The following is a 15,322-nucleotide window of genomic DNA, read 5'->3' as shown; positions in this document are numbered from 1 at the left end:
ACTGCACTCCCTGCAGGACCCCTAACTTCATCATTTTCAAAGGGTTTTATCTAAGAATATAATAGTCTGGTTTTGTGATACTTTGTCCTTGGAGTGTCAGCCTAAGAATTCTCATGGTCACTCAATTTTTTTTTTTTTAAGCCATTGATTTAGCAAGATGCAAGTTAATCTGATTCCCTGAAACAGTGAGGAAGTGGCTCTAGAACTGACAGAGGTAACTCACAAAGAATGTATGGCCTCAGAATTCGGTTTTTGCTCCTAAAACCTAAGTTGTAAGGGTAGAAGCAGTAGGCACATCTCCCTTGCAAGTTGATGGAGCTCCCAGCACCAGCTCTGCCCTACCCTTTTCTTCTAACTTTGCTGCAAAGGTTTGCAAGATCCTAGGCAATAAATAGGAGACATAACTTATACGATCAGGACTGTACATGCCAGGCAAGTACAATATTGCACAGTTTTCCAGATTTTACAATATTTAGAGCTGCCTCCAATTAATAACTGCCCTTTTAGTCTCTATTTCTTAAATTGCCACAATGTCAAGATTAACTTCCTCCATAAATAGCAGTGAGTCTGAAGATTTCCTAGAAAAGTCTAACTGCAAAGAAATAAAAACTAACTCCTTTTCATGCCCTGGTTGGAAGTTCTGCTCCATTTATCTCTCTTCTCCTCTCCCACAATTTCTACCCCTCCCCCAACCCTCCTCTCTCCACCCCTGCACTTCTTTGCCTTCATTTCCCCTATTTGGAGATTCTGACACACAAAATCTATTTGTTCTTCTCCTAAAAGGTCAGGTAAGCCACAAGTCCTGTCTTGTGGGTTTTATGACAGTCAGGTGCAGTCAGCTTTCAGAGATTGTTTTTTTAATTATTAAAATCACTGCCAAGTTCCAGAGCTATTGATGCTTTTGCATAAACTTCTATCATTTAAACATGGTCTCTCCTTTAGTAAACACATTTGCTGGGAAAAAAATCTATAATTATGTCTGGTCAAGTTAAAAGTAGATTGCTGGGGAGACTTCCTAGAAAAGACAAGATGCCCAAAAAAGCAATTTGGAGGAATCAAATTTGAGTGTCAAGTTGCTCATTTACACCGATCACTTCATTTGGCAAATGTTTATTGTGCCTTTTTTGTGCAGCAGACATCGTGCATATCAAGGTGATTGTCCCTGCCCTGGGTCCTGACAAGGCAGTCGTGTAAATAAATGTAGCTCAGTTAGAATTATTAATGAAAGTACTTACCGTGGACAAAGCATTCATGAGCTATAATAGTTCTACTTAAAATTGCTTAATACTTACAAGCAGAGTTTATCCAGATTTTTTTGCATGGGGATTGGTTGGAGGAGCAGGAATGAGTGCGTAACTGGCATCTAGTAGGCAAAGGTCACTGAGGCTGCACAATATCCCACAGTTTGTTGGAGCATCCCCACCCCAGAATTCTCCATCCCCAAATGCCAAATATCCACAGCGTCCAGGTTAAAAACGTTACTGTAAAGCAAAACAGAATCTGCCCTGGGACTGGACAGGTCTGATGAGGTCTCTGAGCTCTGGTCTGTTTTGTAAATCTTAACTCAGCAAACTCATCCTGGCCCCACTTGGGGGTGTCCTGTGTCAAGGTATACCTCTACTCCAGTGAGTGGGGAAATCAGAAAAGTCATTTTTAAATTTATTTTTCAGGCTTAGTCTCCAAGATGCTTATATCTCAGAATTCCTGTGTTTCTTTTATCCAGGGCTCATTTCCCCAGGTCATACCTGGAAGGCTTGTGCTTTGGGTCACATGCGCTTTCTGGAGCCAAGGTTCTGGATCTCTGAACAGGCCTCCTCCTCATTCGCGATGGAAGCAGGTTTTCCACCCCCGACGCACTTACTGATTACTAATCCATTCTTTTTCCAGACCTTTTATAAAATCTTTGTTTCCGGAAAATCTGCAAGCTGACAAGAAAGGGCGCCCAACTACTGCCGGAAGCAAAATAAAGGTTGGTTCTATTTTGAGATGTTCATAGATTCCTATCAGAGGCAGGGGTTTGTAAGAGTCAGGAACTACACCCCTGGGCCAGGGTGAGGTCAGTGAGAAGTGAAGAGTTGGTTATAGAAGATGCCCAGAAGTAAGGCGACTGCCTAAACAAGGTTACAGGATGCAAGATGAATTTGACTTGGCTGTGCTGAAACCCCAAATGGATGCTACGTAGCTTGGTAGTCAGCAGATGAAAATCAGCTACTTTCGAAGAGGAAACTGTTTTCAACTGAATCTGGAAGAATTCACATTAAACAATCAGAAACATTTTTTGATTCAGAGCCGCATTTGGGGTTTTGATGACAATTTTCCAGACCAGAATGTAAATGTTGCCGATTGTGAAACTTAACATACCTTAAATTCTCTTGGACCTTTAATGTATACACCTTCCTCAGTGGGTCTCGCAGGCCCCTTTCTGCAGATCACAGCCCACTGACCCCGAAATGACTTGAAGAGGCGTTCCTGCAGTGTTCCTGGGGGACCCCTGTGGGCATGCACTGTGTCATCTGGACCGTGGTGTGATAACTCATTGTTCCTGGTTAGATTCTGAATTCAGAGCTGTGTCCAAACACACTTGGTGTGTTTGGTGTTCTTTGCAAAATTGCCACTAAAGTTTTTTAAAAATCATACCAGTTAAATACCACCCCCGTTTTAATAATCAGCGGGACCATTGACTGATTAAGTGTAGGACTCGAGTTTAATAGCATCTATTCAAATCACTGCTCTGGCTTTTACTAGCTGTGTGCCAGTAAATCTCCCACTGCTTGTTTTGCTTTACCTGTAAAATGAAGATCTGCTTACTTATCTTAAAGGAGTTCTGTGATGATTAAATTCAATAATCCTATGGCATTTTAGCACATTGCTAAAACTTAATACGCACACAATGCATATGATCCTCTATTACATTCTAGTGTCAGTCCCTTCCCGTGTGTCACTTTTACTCATCTTTGCACAATTTTTTATTTTTGATCCTTTATTGAAGTATCATTGTACTATGACATTGTATAAGTTTTAGGAGTATTTCATTATAAAATCAACATTCGTATATAATATATTCAGCACTGAAAGTCCAATTTCAACTTTGACCATCCAGTAGACCACTTTTACCAGTCTACACCCCACCATCTCTGTGTAATTCTAAGGGGGCTCTTGCATGTGCGTGTGCTGGCTCCCCTCCTAACTGTCCCCTCAGTCCCTCTGTGTGTCTACATCCTACAAGTCCCTTTCTCAGTGCCCCCTGGGATAAGCCCAGCCTTGTGGACGTAGTTGTTATTGTGTGTTCTGTTGGCTCTTCGCTGAGTGTTTTGTGTATGGAAACCTACTTCCCCAGTCCCTGGTAAGTTTCCTGAGGACAAGGAAGCTGACTGGAATAAAGAAAATGACTTTGAAACCTCATAGTAGTGAGGTTTTCAATGCCTTAGGGTTTTGTAGAACAAGTCAGATGCAATCTGGACTTGGCATGGAGGGTAGAAGCTTCTGCGGTTAGGGACAACCATGTTGAAAGAACTAAAGAACTTCAGCAGTCTAGGGCTGGGCTCTAGATTGGGTTTCCTGAAACAGATTGCTGAGAGCAAAAAGCAGATGCAATTCTCATGAGGGCCCAGATATTAATGTCTGTCTGAAGCTTCTGACTCATGCCTTCATTTCAAGGTCCTGGATAAGCACTAGATCTGGCCTGGAAAGTCTAGTCACAAGACTGTCACATTCAGATCCAAGGGGCTCAGATCATCAAGGTTGCAATGACTCACTTTCAAGTGGTCTGGAATTTCGGCTGAACTTATTCCTATAAAAAAGAGGGTGGTGATAGGATCCTTTTTCTCCTCTTGGAAGACTTGACTCCTTTCTTTTCTTCATATTCTTGTTTAGTTGAATGCTCAAAATTGCCATCTTCTGGGTATGCTCAAAACAGCAGGACTGCAAGAATGACTATCATCTGGGGAGGTTGGACAGCTTTCTAGGGGAATGGTGCTGTGCAGGGTCTCACCCAGGTGGTGGCGTGTGTGACCTACGTCTGATGCTCTGCCTGCATGTAGAAGTAAAATTCTCCCTGTTTTATGCCTCCCCTCTAAGACACCTCTTAGAGTTGCATTGCCATGCCAGATCTTGTACTTCCTATATCTTCACTGTTTTGCACGTGTCATTAAGCATCACCTCAGTGATAATCCCTCAAGTGTAAGCATTCAAAGAGTTCTTGAGTTCTTTGGACAGAGATTTATATATTCAAGGTAGTTTTAGTGTTGGGTATTTTATTGCATTCTAATCCTTTAAAAGATAAAACTGATCTATGATTTAATGAACAGAATACTCATTTGTTTAGGACTTCCATTATCTTCATGAATAACAGTGTTCTAAATTTAATAACACTTGATTTTTGAGGCTTTGCTAAATTCTACAGTGCTGTGGCTGGATGGGACCAGTATGAAATAGAGCCGCCTAGGTAGAGAGAAGTAGAACTGAGTCGGAGCAGACAGCATGGGTTGCACTGTAGCTCTAAGTGAGACTGGGCCTTGAGGGAGCGAGGTATGGCAGGAGATACAAGCATCATACAGTGTTTGGACTGGTTGACTTTTTTTTTGGATAGTTGAGTGGATTTGACTGTTAACAGGCAGAAATATAGCAACGGCATCCTTAGCTGAGATTTCTGTGGCAAGATGATTTTTGTCCTGAAGGAAGGCCAAGGCACCCTAAGTTTGGGCATCTGAGGGGCACAAGGTGCAGTCATGATGCTGGAGATTCTTGTAGGTGGCCTTGTCAAAGGGTCAGAAGGTGGGGTGCTTGAATGGGCTTTCTTGGGTTTGATGGCAGTCCCTTTTCACTTCTCTGGTTTTGCAGAGAGGCAGACTGAAGGGACAAATCCTCATCACACGCAAGCTTCAGAAAACAGATCTGCAGCACCCCTGATGATCCTTGTCACAGCAAAGGCGAAGCTGCCATGGTGATGACTTAGGGGAAGTCTGGGCCAGACAGGTTGAATTTTAACATATATTCCAACCATCAGGGTAAGATAGCACAGGGGCCTCCCTGGTGGTGCAAGGGCTTAAGTCTCAGCACTATGAAGTTATCCACAGCCACTGCACAAGAGTTCTGTCTCCCACCAGGGAGCTGACCTACATGGCACGGCAGACCTCTCCTGTCTCGCCTTCTGCTCCCCGTTCTGGTTAATCCTCTAACCCCCTGCACCTCTGGCCTACACCCCAGCTCTTAAGATATCAGAGGTCTTCTAATTCAGCCTACTTAGATTACAAATGAAGAAACTGAGAGCTATGGAAATTTAGGATTTGTCTTGTAGTTTACAAATGGCAGAGGCCAAGACCCCAACTCGGACTTCTGGTAGTATGTGTTGAGGCTGCTTTGATTCTAAGCCTTCTCCTACTTTCCTGCCCCATCTTTGTTCATATTTGACACCTGCTTCTTCTGTTGGGCAAGTGGCCCTGGTAGTTTTCTGTCCTAAATCATGGATTTTTCTTGTGTGGCATTCAGGTAAATTGAGTTGCAGCTTCCCAACCACCTCACAGAACATCTAAAATTGACCCACGGCTAGAGTTAGGATAATTTCATGATGTATTCCTGTTTGCTGAAACTAATTATTCCACAGTCTAAAAGCTTCTGCCTAATCCTAGCTCACCCAGTTAGCTCCTTTTTTATCACACTAAAGTATCCCTTGTCTTCATTAGGAAGACAGGAGGGAGCATTGTGGTTAAGAAACAGACTTGCTCCAGCCCAGGTTTGTTGCTGCTTGTTGTGTCCTTGTGAGAAATTCTGTCAGTCCCAGCTTTCACACCCAACACACAGCAAGCAGAAGAATAGTGGCTGCCTTTTGGAACCATGTGGCATAAAAGAGAAATTCATGCATCACACCCATGAGGCACGTTCCATGAAGAGTACCTATTACTATTTTCAGCTGAAGAGAACTGTGTCAAGTGCCACGTAAACCTGACTCGCACCTGCCTCTAGGTTTTCTTACATTAAGGTGAGAGGAAAGTATGCTGTTCAATGGCTAGGGCTGCTGAGTCTTCCGGGTTATTCTTGGAAATTTAAGTTTTAATTAAATACAAAGTGAAAATTAAGATGTGGGGGACTTAGAGGACTGACCTTGATATGAACAACTCTGCAGCCCCCTCCCCAGCTTCACCTTCTGTGTTGCAAAGATCATCAGATTTGTGCTCGCGTGCAGTCTGCATCCACACAGGTTATTCAGTTTGGTCTTTCACGGTAAGGCTTCCCTTTGGTCAGGTAACCTCATAGCTTTGTCCTTAAGTCTGAGCATTACCCCAAAATGCTATATTCTGCACATTTAAACAGAAAACTTAATTCACCAGTGACCGTCTTGCTTTGAATATACCCAAGAGTTTTTCTCAAGGGTTTCACATTTCCTAAAAGCCATGAAAACAGAAGAGCCTTAATTAAGAGAGGTTGTCTAATACAGCAAATCCCTTCTGCTGACTTGTAATAAGTTTTCTGGCTTTGGAGATCCCTTTTCTCTATTTTCTTTTTGAGGTTTTTTTCTCTCCACGCTCATTTGCTCAGAAGGAGAGTTTGCATGCATGCCCCATCCTTGGACAGGGTGTACTCAGTTGTGGGGTGCTGGGATGCTGATGTGGGTGCTGCTCCTGCTTCTTCAAAGTATCCAGATACTCATGATATGAAAATACAGCACAAGCAGTTTTGTGTGTGTGGTTTTTTTTTTTCGTGCTTGATCCCAGTTCTGCTTTGGGTCTCCATAGCACTGGTAGAGAGAGATGATTCTATATTGAATATTTCAGCTTCAGAAAGGAGTAAGTGACCTGCACATTGTCAGGACTCAGTCTGCAGGCTTTGAGGAAGAAAAATGAAACAGCATATAAAAGATTTGCAGATTCTGAGGTTCTTATGACTCTTCCATCCTTTAACTATGAATTCCCATCATTTTTATAAGGTGATTCTTTATTGGTGGGATTGCCAAGAAAGCTATGAAAGTATTTTTGATGATTTATGCTTGTAAATAATTTGCCTAGCCCAGAAGAAGTTTATGAGAATGATGGATTTGCAAAGGAAATAGAAAATTAACTTAATTCATTAATTACTGTCACACTTCCTGGTTTCTCATAGAAAGAATTACATGTTAAGATTTCCTGGGGATGCATGTATGTGTTATATATTACTAACTGCACTAAGAAGACCTAATTGATTTCAAAAATCAAATTTCAGAGCCACTGACAAGAGTATTAGTCATTGGATAAGTCAGTAGAGCCTTAAGACAGTACAGTCGATGTAAATGCCGTTTAGTGAACAAGTTCTCATGAAGATGAGCATCTAGCTATTTATTTCCACAGTGAGGGTTTGGGAGCCTCCTTTGAGCACTGGTCTACTAAAGAGAAAGTACAGGTTTCTAAGTGCTGTTATTCTTTCTTCCTTTCCAGAAACAAGCCAACGACCTGGTGAGCACCCTGATGAAGTGTACACCTCACTACATTCGCTGCATAAAACCCAACGAGACCAAGAAGCCCCGGGACTGGGAGGAGAGCAGGTGTGGCGACGCTGGCGGAGGGGAAGGTCGAAGCCCGCTTAGGCCCCAATTCCCTCTACCCAAGGCAGAAACATTTAAACCACCTCAGATATGTTCCAAATCCTTGTGCCTTAACTTTTTGAGGATGAAAACTCTGTATGTGTGTGTGCATGTGTTTCCCCCTCCTTGTCTATTCCTGAAATGTTAGCAGTGCCATTCAGTTTAGAATTAGCAATTTATAATGTTGATCTTGGCTAGTCTGGGGGCAGATGGAGGGAAAAAAACCTTAATACCACAGAGTCACGAGGATTTTAAAATTAGCTGGAAGCTCTGTGTAGTCTTAGAATACTCAGCTCCTGATTGGAACCACAGGATGTGGCCTAGAATGCTTAGCTCGGGTTGGAAGTGAAGGTCCAAAGAACTCCTTAAAAAGCAATCTGCCTTTTCCTACTGCTCATGAGGACAGTGGGTTCTGGTAATCCCCCCAAGGACTATGTGGATGAACAGAGTGACTTTCTGGGAAAGTGGGGGGCACAGGGAGACATGGGGAACACACACATGTGGGGTGCTCTCTCCTCCCTAACTGCTGGGGACTCCTATGTCACTGTCCTCCCACAACTGACATTTTGAGACATGGCCTATGCAGGATAGAATGGGGGTGTTCCACAGGAAAATGTTAAGAGGAGGACTAGAGAATACAGTGTTTGTATCCAGTTGGGGTGTTCTAGGAGCCCTGATCCCACATTCCATAGGAACATGAGAAGGAGGCTGCAGGGGGGGAGACCTTGTGGGTAACTTAACGGGAGGACCCCTGCCATTGTCACAAGGTAAGTCCCCAGAAAACAGCATATTAAGATTTGACTTCTCAGAAATCAACTGACTTAATCTAGTTTAAATTGCAACTAGAAGGCCAGGGTTAAAATTCACACTGCTGTGAGAGACATGTTCAGTCCATTCTCCATCCTACCTGCAAGGTCCTTTCTCATCCTCAGCAGACAGCTAGTACTTGATAAGAAAACAGGAAAGAAAATGTGCAAGTTCAAACATTCCCTGTCTGATTTTCACACTTCCCAGGACCTTCTGAGTCTTTTCTCACCTTCACATGCTGATGAGATAGGAGCCTTTCATCATTATGTCAATCCATGATAGGCTCATCAGTGACTTTTTTTTTTTTTTTTAAGATTTATTTTTCATTTATACAAGAACCAGAGTACAGGCCAGATGCGCGGGAAGGTAAGAGGATTCACCAGAGCCAGAGTGGGGAACAGAACAGGCAGACTGATGAAATACACTGCTGAGGGGAGCAGCAGGCGAGCCAGGAGAGGTCTGCTCGCCATGTGGGTTGCTCCGAGGCCGGCGGGGATCGAACCGGCACTGCAGAGGCTGCGGCAGCTTCACGGCGCTGCGCTCAACCACCTGTGCCACCAGGGAGGCCCTCATCAGTGACTATTGATGATCAGTGTTCTTAGGACATTTTTTATTGTGTCGCTGCAGTTTCCATTTAAGGACCATAAACAGAAGTTTCCTCTTACAGTGTTCTCCATGAATGATTTGCAAGCTCTTCAGATGAACCCGCCCTGCCTAGGGGATCAGGTCTTCTTGGGATGACTCTTCCCATTAGTAGTTTCTATAGTCTTTCCCTCAGTCATTTTTACTCCACTCTTACAACTCTCATCAGGATTATTTCACTTGTCCGTTTGACAGTGTCTCCATTCGTTCAAGGCAGTCATCCTGTTGCCTGGAATCTTCTCTTCTTCAGGCTCATCACTCTCAATTCCTTCTGCCCTCTGCTTTTCTGAAACGTGTCATTCAGTTTCTCCTTTGAGGCCAAGAGGGTGGCAGTGTTTTCAGCTCTTCCCACCTGAGAGATTTTGCCTTCTTTTTTTTTAAGATTTATTTATTTATGCATACAAGAACTGGGGTACAGGCCAGAAGTGTGGGGGGGTGAGAGAATTAACCAGACAACGGGAAACAGAACAGGCAGACCGGCTGAAATACACTGCTGAGGGGAGCAGTGGGCGAAAAAGGAGAGGTCTGCTGCGCCATGTGGGTTGCTCTCTGGCCAACCGGGAGATCGAGCTCGTGCTGCTAAGGCTGCGGACAGCTTCACAGTGTTGCGCTTAACCTCTTGCATCACCAGGGAGGCCCCATACTCTTATTTTCGAACTTGGGTTTATACCAGAATATTCCTTGCAGGGCTTGTTAAAAGTCAGATTGTTAGTACTTTTCTCAATGTTTCTGATTCAGCAAGTCTCGGGTTGGCACACCCAACAAAATGCACTTCTTTGAGAAAACTCCCAGGTGATGAAGGTGATGATGGGGCTGGCATCATACCTTGAGAACAGCAGGCCTACAGCAAAGTGCTGGCCTGGGATTCAGAAGAACTGTGTTCTGGAGGTGGCCTGGCACTAGCTAATTTCACTGAGACAACTCCTCAGTCCTCAGTTTCTCCCTCTTTAAACTGGGAAGGACAATCGAAAATGGGATCTTCTTTAAATTTTCAGAATGAGCTCGCCCTGAATCTGTTCTCCCAAGTGGAGAATGCGGCCTCTGTCTCTGTGTCATTTGCACATCCAGTAACATCCTGCCGCCCCACGCATGCATATGCACGCGCACAGCAGAAGGGCGGTGTCACAGGCAACCTCAGAAGTTTTGGAAACAGAGGTATTGCTAAATTCAAGCTTTGGAAACAGAAGTATTGCTGCGAGGTGCTTTGGGCCACCTTTACCCCCACTTCCGACTCCATGCAGCTTTCCTGCCCTGCAGACAAAATCTGAAAGGGAAACAAATCGCTGCCCTGAAATTCCCCTCCCCTCCCCCACAGAGCTCTCCTCCCCCATGCACACTGCTCTGGTGACTGTCCCTCTCAGAGAGAAATTTTGCAATAGCTACTGCTTGGATGTTCCACCAACCCTGATGCTTCCTTCTCATACAATCCAAATGATTCATTGGAGTATCAGGAAATGGGGACTTGATAGGGCTACATTTTACTCAGTAAAGCTCAAATTTTCCCCAAGGTGTTTTCCTCCTTTTGTCTTTTAAACCACATCCCTTATTTGAACTGTAGCAAGGAACTTGGTAACATCCATCCATGTAGGCTGTTCTTAAGAAGTCTGAGGTATTTGGTGATCAAGCACTGATTTGTATTTTCAGCAGGATCACTTCCTCCGCCCTCCCTCTCCTGCTCCCCATCCCCGCCTTAGGCCCATTTCATGACAAATGGTTTCCCTTCATCCAGGAATCTGGAGTCTTGGGGTCCTCAGAAGGGCAGTGAATGGGCTTTGTTGGCAGGGATTACACGGTCAATTGAAGTTCTTGGTGGCCAGGGTTGCTCATTCCACAAGTTTATGGGGTGTGGTTTATTTTTCTTTTCCTGTTGGAAATGTGTTTTTGTTTGACTCTGGCAAAGTTGCCTGCTCTGGATTCTGAATTGCTCCCCCAGCAGAGGTCTCAGGCCTGACCTACTTGTGCTAAATGGCAAGGGCAGTCATGAAAAGGGGTGCCTCCGAGGGGTGGGTGGCATAACCGGGGCAGTAACTGTGCACTTTCCGCCTGGCTGATATTTACTGAGGAGGTGACAGGCTCTAAGGTATGCAAAAATCAGCTTGGATCCTTAGCTTACACAAAATTTTAAACAATATAGAATTTGCTACACGGAGTGTCCTGTTGAAAAAAAACTTCTGGTGGTAGACGTTAGAATGAATGAAACGGTGTGCTAATGAGGCATATTCTCTCCTATGTGATTCACAGGAAAGGAACGTTTCTACTTGAATCAATGGGTGATACATTCTCTGCCTCAAAAGCTTAGGGAGAAGGAAGGATTTATAAAAAAGACTGAAATAATTATTTTCCTGAATCAGATGTTACCTCTTTTTTTTATATATATAATGTTTTAAAGAAAATAAACCACCCTCTAGTATCCATCTTCCCCCTCCACTCTTAACTTCTAGTCACTGCATTTTGATTTCCAATGTCCACTAATTTGTTTTTTATTTTGTCTGTTTATCTGCCTAGCTTCCTTATAATGCATATATAAATGGTATCATCAAATAACCATCTTTATCTTGTTAATTTTGCTTCATGTAATCCCCTCAAGTTCCTTTGATTTTGCTGCAAATGGCAAAATTTCATGTTTCCTTCTAGCTGTATTGTCTCCCACTGTGCCTGTATATCACATCTTTTTTTTTAAGATTAATTTTTATTTATGTGGTACAAGAACTGGAGTACAGACCAGAGGTGTGGGAGTGAGAGGATTCACCAGAGACAGAGTGGGGAACAGAACAGGCAGATCTACTGAAACACACTGCTGAGGGGAGCAGCGGGCGAGTCAGGAGAGGTCTGCTGCACCATGTGGGTAGCTCCCTGACTGGGGACTACTCATGCCACAATGGCTGCAGATAGCTTGATAGCTGAGACTTTAACCCCTGCGCCACCAGGGAGGCCCCATATCACATGTCTTCTTAACCAATCATCTGTCAGTGAGCACTAGGCAGCTTCCAAATCTTAGCTATTGTAAATAATGCCACTGTAAACATTGTGGTGCATATAAATCTGAGTTGATGATTTCATATTCTATGTTGGATACCCAAAACTGGGATTGCTGAATTATATGGTAGTTTGTTTTTTGTTTGTTGGTTTGTTTGTGTAGGAAAACTGGAGTGTAGGCCAGAGGTACAGGGGGTGGGGGGGTGAGAGGATTCACCAGAGGCAGAGTGGGGAGCAGAACAGGTGTATCTATTGAAATACACTGCTGAGGGGAGCAGCAGTGAGGCAGGAGAGGTCTCCCAGTATTTTATTTCACTGTGCAAATGATTTTTAATTTAATGTAGTCTCATTTGTTAATCTTTGCTTTCATTTCTCTTGCCATGGGGATCAAATCCCCAAAGACAGCACCATCAGTGATGTCATATAATGTATCACCTATGCTTTTTATTTTAATGTATTTCATGGTCTCAGGTCTCTCATCCAAATCTTTAATCCATTTTGGATTTATTTTTGATATGTGGAGTTAGAGAGTGATTTCAATTTCTTTCTAGATTGCTACCTCTTTAAGTCAACCAGATATGGATCAGAAATCAAACTCGAATATTGACTATTAATCCTGTATGTAAAGATTTTTTCAGGTTAATTACCTTGATGGCATTGATATTTCTGGGTGGCTCAAGTAAGACCCATCAGACTTGAGACTTTCTAAATATTCCTCACTCTGTGACCTCATCTTCCCAGGGCAATCAAGTCTCCATCCCCTCTTCCAGCTTGATTTTTCTACCTCCTCCACCCGTACCCTGCATCCATTTTTCAAAACACAGTGCCAATTTTTTGTTATTATAAAAACTGATTAAGACTATAATTTACATACATTTTAGAATGTTTTTAGCTTAGGCTTTTAAAATTAGTAGTTTTATATGCTCTTTCTTACCTTGTACTTAAAAATCTAAAAGTGTACTCTTTAGGTCTAGAATCTATTTTGAACATAAGCTTGCTAACAAAAACAGCTCCAGCATCATTTAATTCAGAAGTTAAAAGTTCTTTCCTTTAACCTTTTGAAGAACTGGTATCTTCATTTATAATCTTGGTACTAGGCATAGAACTTTTTATTTCACTATTTTTAAAATATATGCATACAGATAAACATGTAAAATCTCCTATTAATTCCTTTATTTCATAATAAACATTTATAAAGTTATTTAAACCAACAAGTCAGCTCAGGCTTTTTTTTTTTTTTTATTTTTTACATCACTGTTCATTTTAAACAATATTTGCTTTCCCCCCAACCCACCCCCAGGTATAGTCCCCATAGAGCTTCCTTCCCCAAGGCACCCGTGCACCATCACCTCAGTCCCCTGTGCTCCTCCCTCCCTCCCTCTGATCCCTCTCCCACCTCCTCCCCTGCAGGATGTCTCTGATTTATAATTGTCTGTTTTTGCTTTGTTGTATTTTGTATTGTTATTATTTTTTTACACTGATGTCTTATTTGGTTCCCCTATATTCCTGCTATAAGTGAAACCATCTGATATTTTTCCTTTTCCTTCTGTCTTATTTCACTGAGCATAATTCCTTCTAGCTCCATCCATGCTCAGACTTTTAAAGTAAGTTTTCCTGCTTAAAATTGGCAGATTTGGAGGATGTGGGTAGGCGAGTAGGATAAAATACTATCCAATAATTTCTTGGCTTCATTTTCTCCTTAATAGGGTAAAGCATCAAGTAGAATACCTGGGTCTGAAAGAAAACATTCGTGTGAGAAGAGCTGGCTATGCCTATCGGCGCATCTTTCAAAAATTCCTGCAAAGGTAATGAACTGGTCTCTGGATTTTCTTGTTTCAAATGGTTTGAGATGTAATTCACATACAGCTCATCCATATAAAGTATACAAATCATTGACTTTTTAAAAAAGATTTATTTATTTATGCATACAAGAACTAGGGTACAGGGATGAGAGGATTCACCAGAGACAGAGTAGGGAGCAGAACAGGCAGGTCTACTGAAATACACTGCTGAGGGGAGCAGTGGGTGAGTCAGGAGAGGTCTGCTGTGCCATGTGGGTAGCTCCCTGGCCAGGGATTGAACTCGTGCTGCAGTGGCTATGGATAGCTTCATAGTGCTGAGACTTCATCCCTTGCATCACCAGGGAGTCCCTACAATTCAATCACTTTTAATACATTCTTAAAAGAATTGTGCATCCATTACCACAACTTTTGAACATTTTCATCACCCCCAAAAGAAATTCTACTTCTCCCAGAGGTCAACCCCAAATTCTCCCCTTGCCCACTGTCCTAGGGAGACACTAATGTACTTTCTATCTCTGTAGATGTGCCACTTTGAGGCATTGCATGTAAGTAGAATCACTTAATAAGTGTCCTTTGTGTCAGGCTTCTTTCACTTGACATGTTTTAGGGGTCATCCATATGACAGCTGATATCTGCACTTCATTCCTACTCATCACTAAATAATATTCCATCATACCAATATTCCAGTATACCACATTTCATTTGTTCGTTTACCAAGCTGATCTGTTGTTTCCACTTCTGGCTTACTATGAATAATTCTGCGGTCAACATTTATTGCCCATTTTTTTTAAAGATTTATTTATTTGTTTATGCATACAAGAACTGGGGCACAGGCCAGAGGTGCGGGGGTGGGGGGTAAGAGGATTCACCACAGAGAGTGGGGAACAGAATAGACAGACTGACAGAAATACACTGCTGAGGGGAGCAGCGGGTGAGACAGGAGAGATCTGCCTCGCTCTGTGTGTTGCTCCCTGGCCAGCCGGGGATCGAACTCGTGCTGCAGAGGCTGAAGATGGTTCATAGTGCAGTGCTTAACCCCTTGCGCCACCAGGGAGGCCCTATTACATGCTTTTATGTGATCATGTTTTCACTACTCTGGGGTACCTACCTAAAATTGGAATTGTTAGGTCATATGGTAACTCTATGTTTTCCCTTTTTCATGAACTGCTAGATTGTTTTCCCAAGTGGCTACACCGTTTTATACTCCCACTAACAGTGTTTGAGGGTGCAGTTTATCTGCATCCTTGTCAGCTTTTGTTATTGTCTGATTCTTTTATTCTAATCATCCTAGTGGATATGGTGTGGTAGCTCACTGTGGTTTTGGTTTGCATTTCCCTAGTGGGAAATTATGCTGAGCGTTTTTTCATGTGTTCATTGGTTGTTATAGAAATGTCTACTCAGGTCCTCAGTCCATTCTTTAATTGGGTTATTTGTCTTTTCATTATTAATTTGTAATGGAATTCTTTTTCCGTCATTTATTGTAGAATAAATTGGTAGTCGCAAGCACTTGATCTATTTATTGGAGTACATAACTTCAGGAATT

The 15,322-nt window shown here is 42.7% G+C and overlaps 1 protein-coding gene across 1 annotated transcript in view; it reads left to right on the top strand.

Annotated features, from left to right (window-relative positions):
* Positions 1 to 15,322, top strand: part of MYO1E (myosin IE) — a gene marked incomplete at both ends in the record, with an annotated part of 191,810 nt that overhangs the window by 136,900 nt on the left and 39,588 nt on the right. Inside the window, 3 exons of the mRNA XM_084240164.1 lie at positions 1,888 to 1,969; positions 7,407 to 7,513; positions 13,684 to 13,782. Coding sequence (XP_084096290.1) covers positions 1,888 to 1,969; positions 7,407 to 7,513; positions 13,684 to 13,782 — 288 coding nt within the window. The remainder of the gene's footprint in view (positions 1 to 1,887; positions 1,970 to 7,406; positions 7,514 to 13,683; positions 13,783 to 15,322) is intronic.

The sequence above is a fragment of the Talpa europaea genome, assembly GCF_964194135.1.
Source record: "Talpa europaea genome assembly, chromosome: 8".
Lineage (NCBI taxonomy): Eukaryota > Metazoa > Chordata > Mammalia > Eulipotyphla > Talpidae > Talpa > Talpa europaea.
Note: the sequence above shows the minus strand (reverse complement) of the source record. Positions and strands in the feature narration are given on the sequence as shown.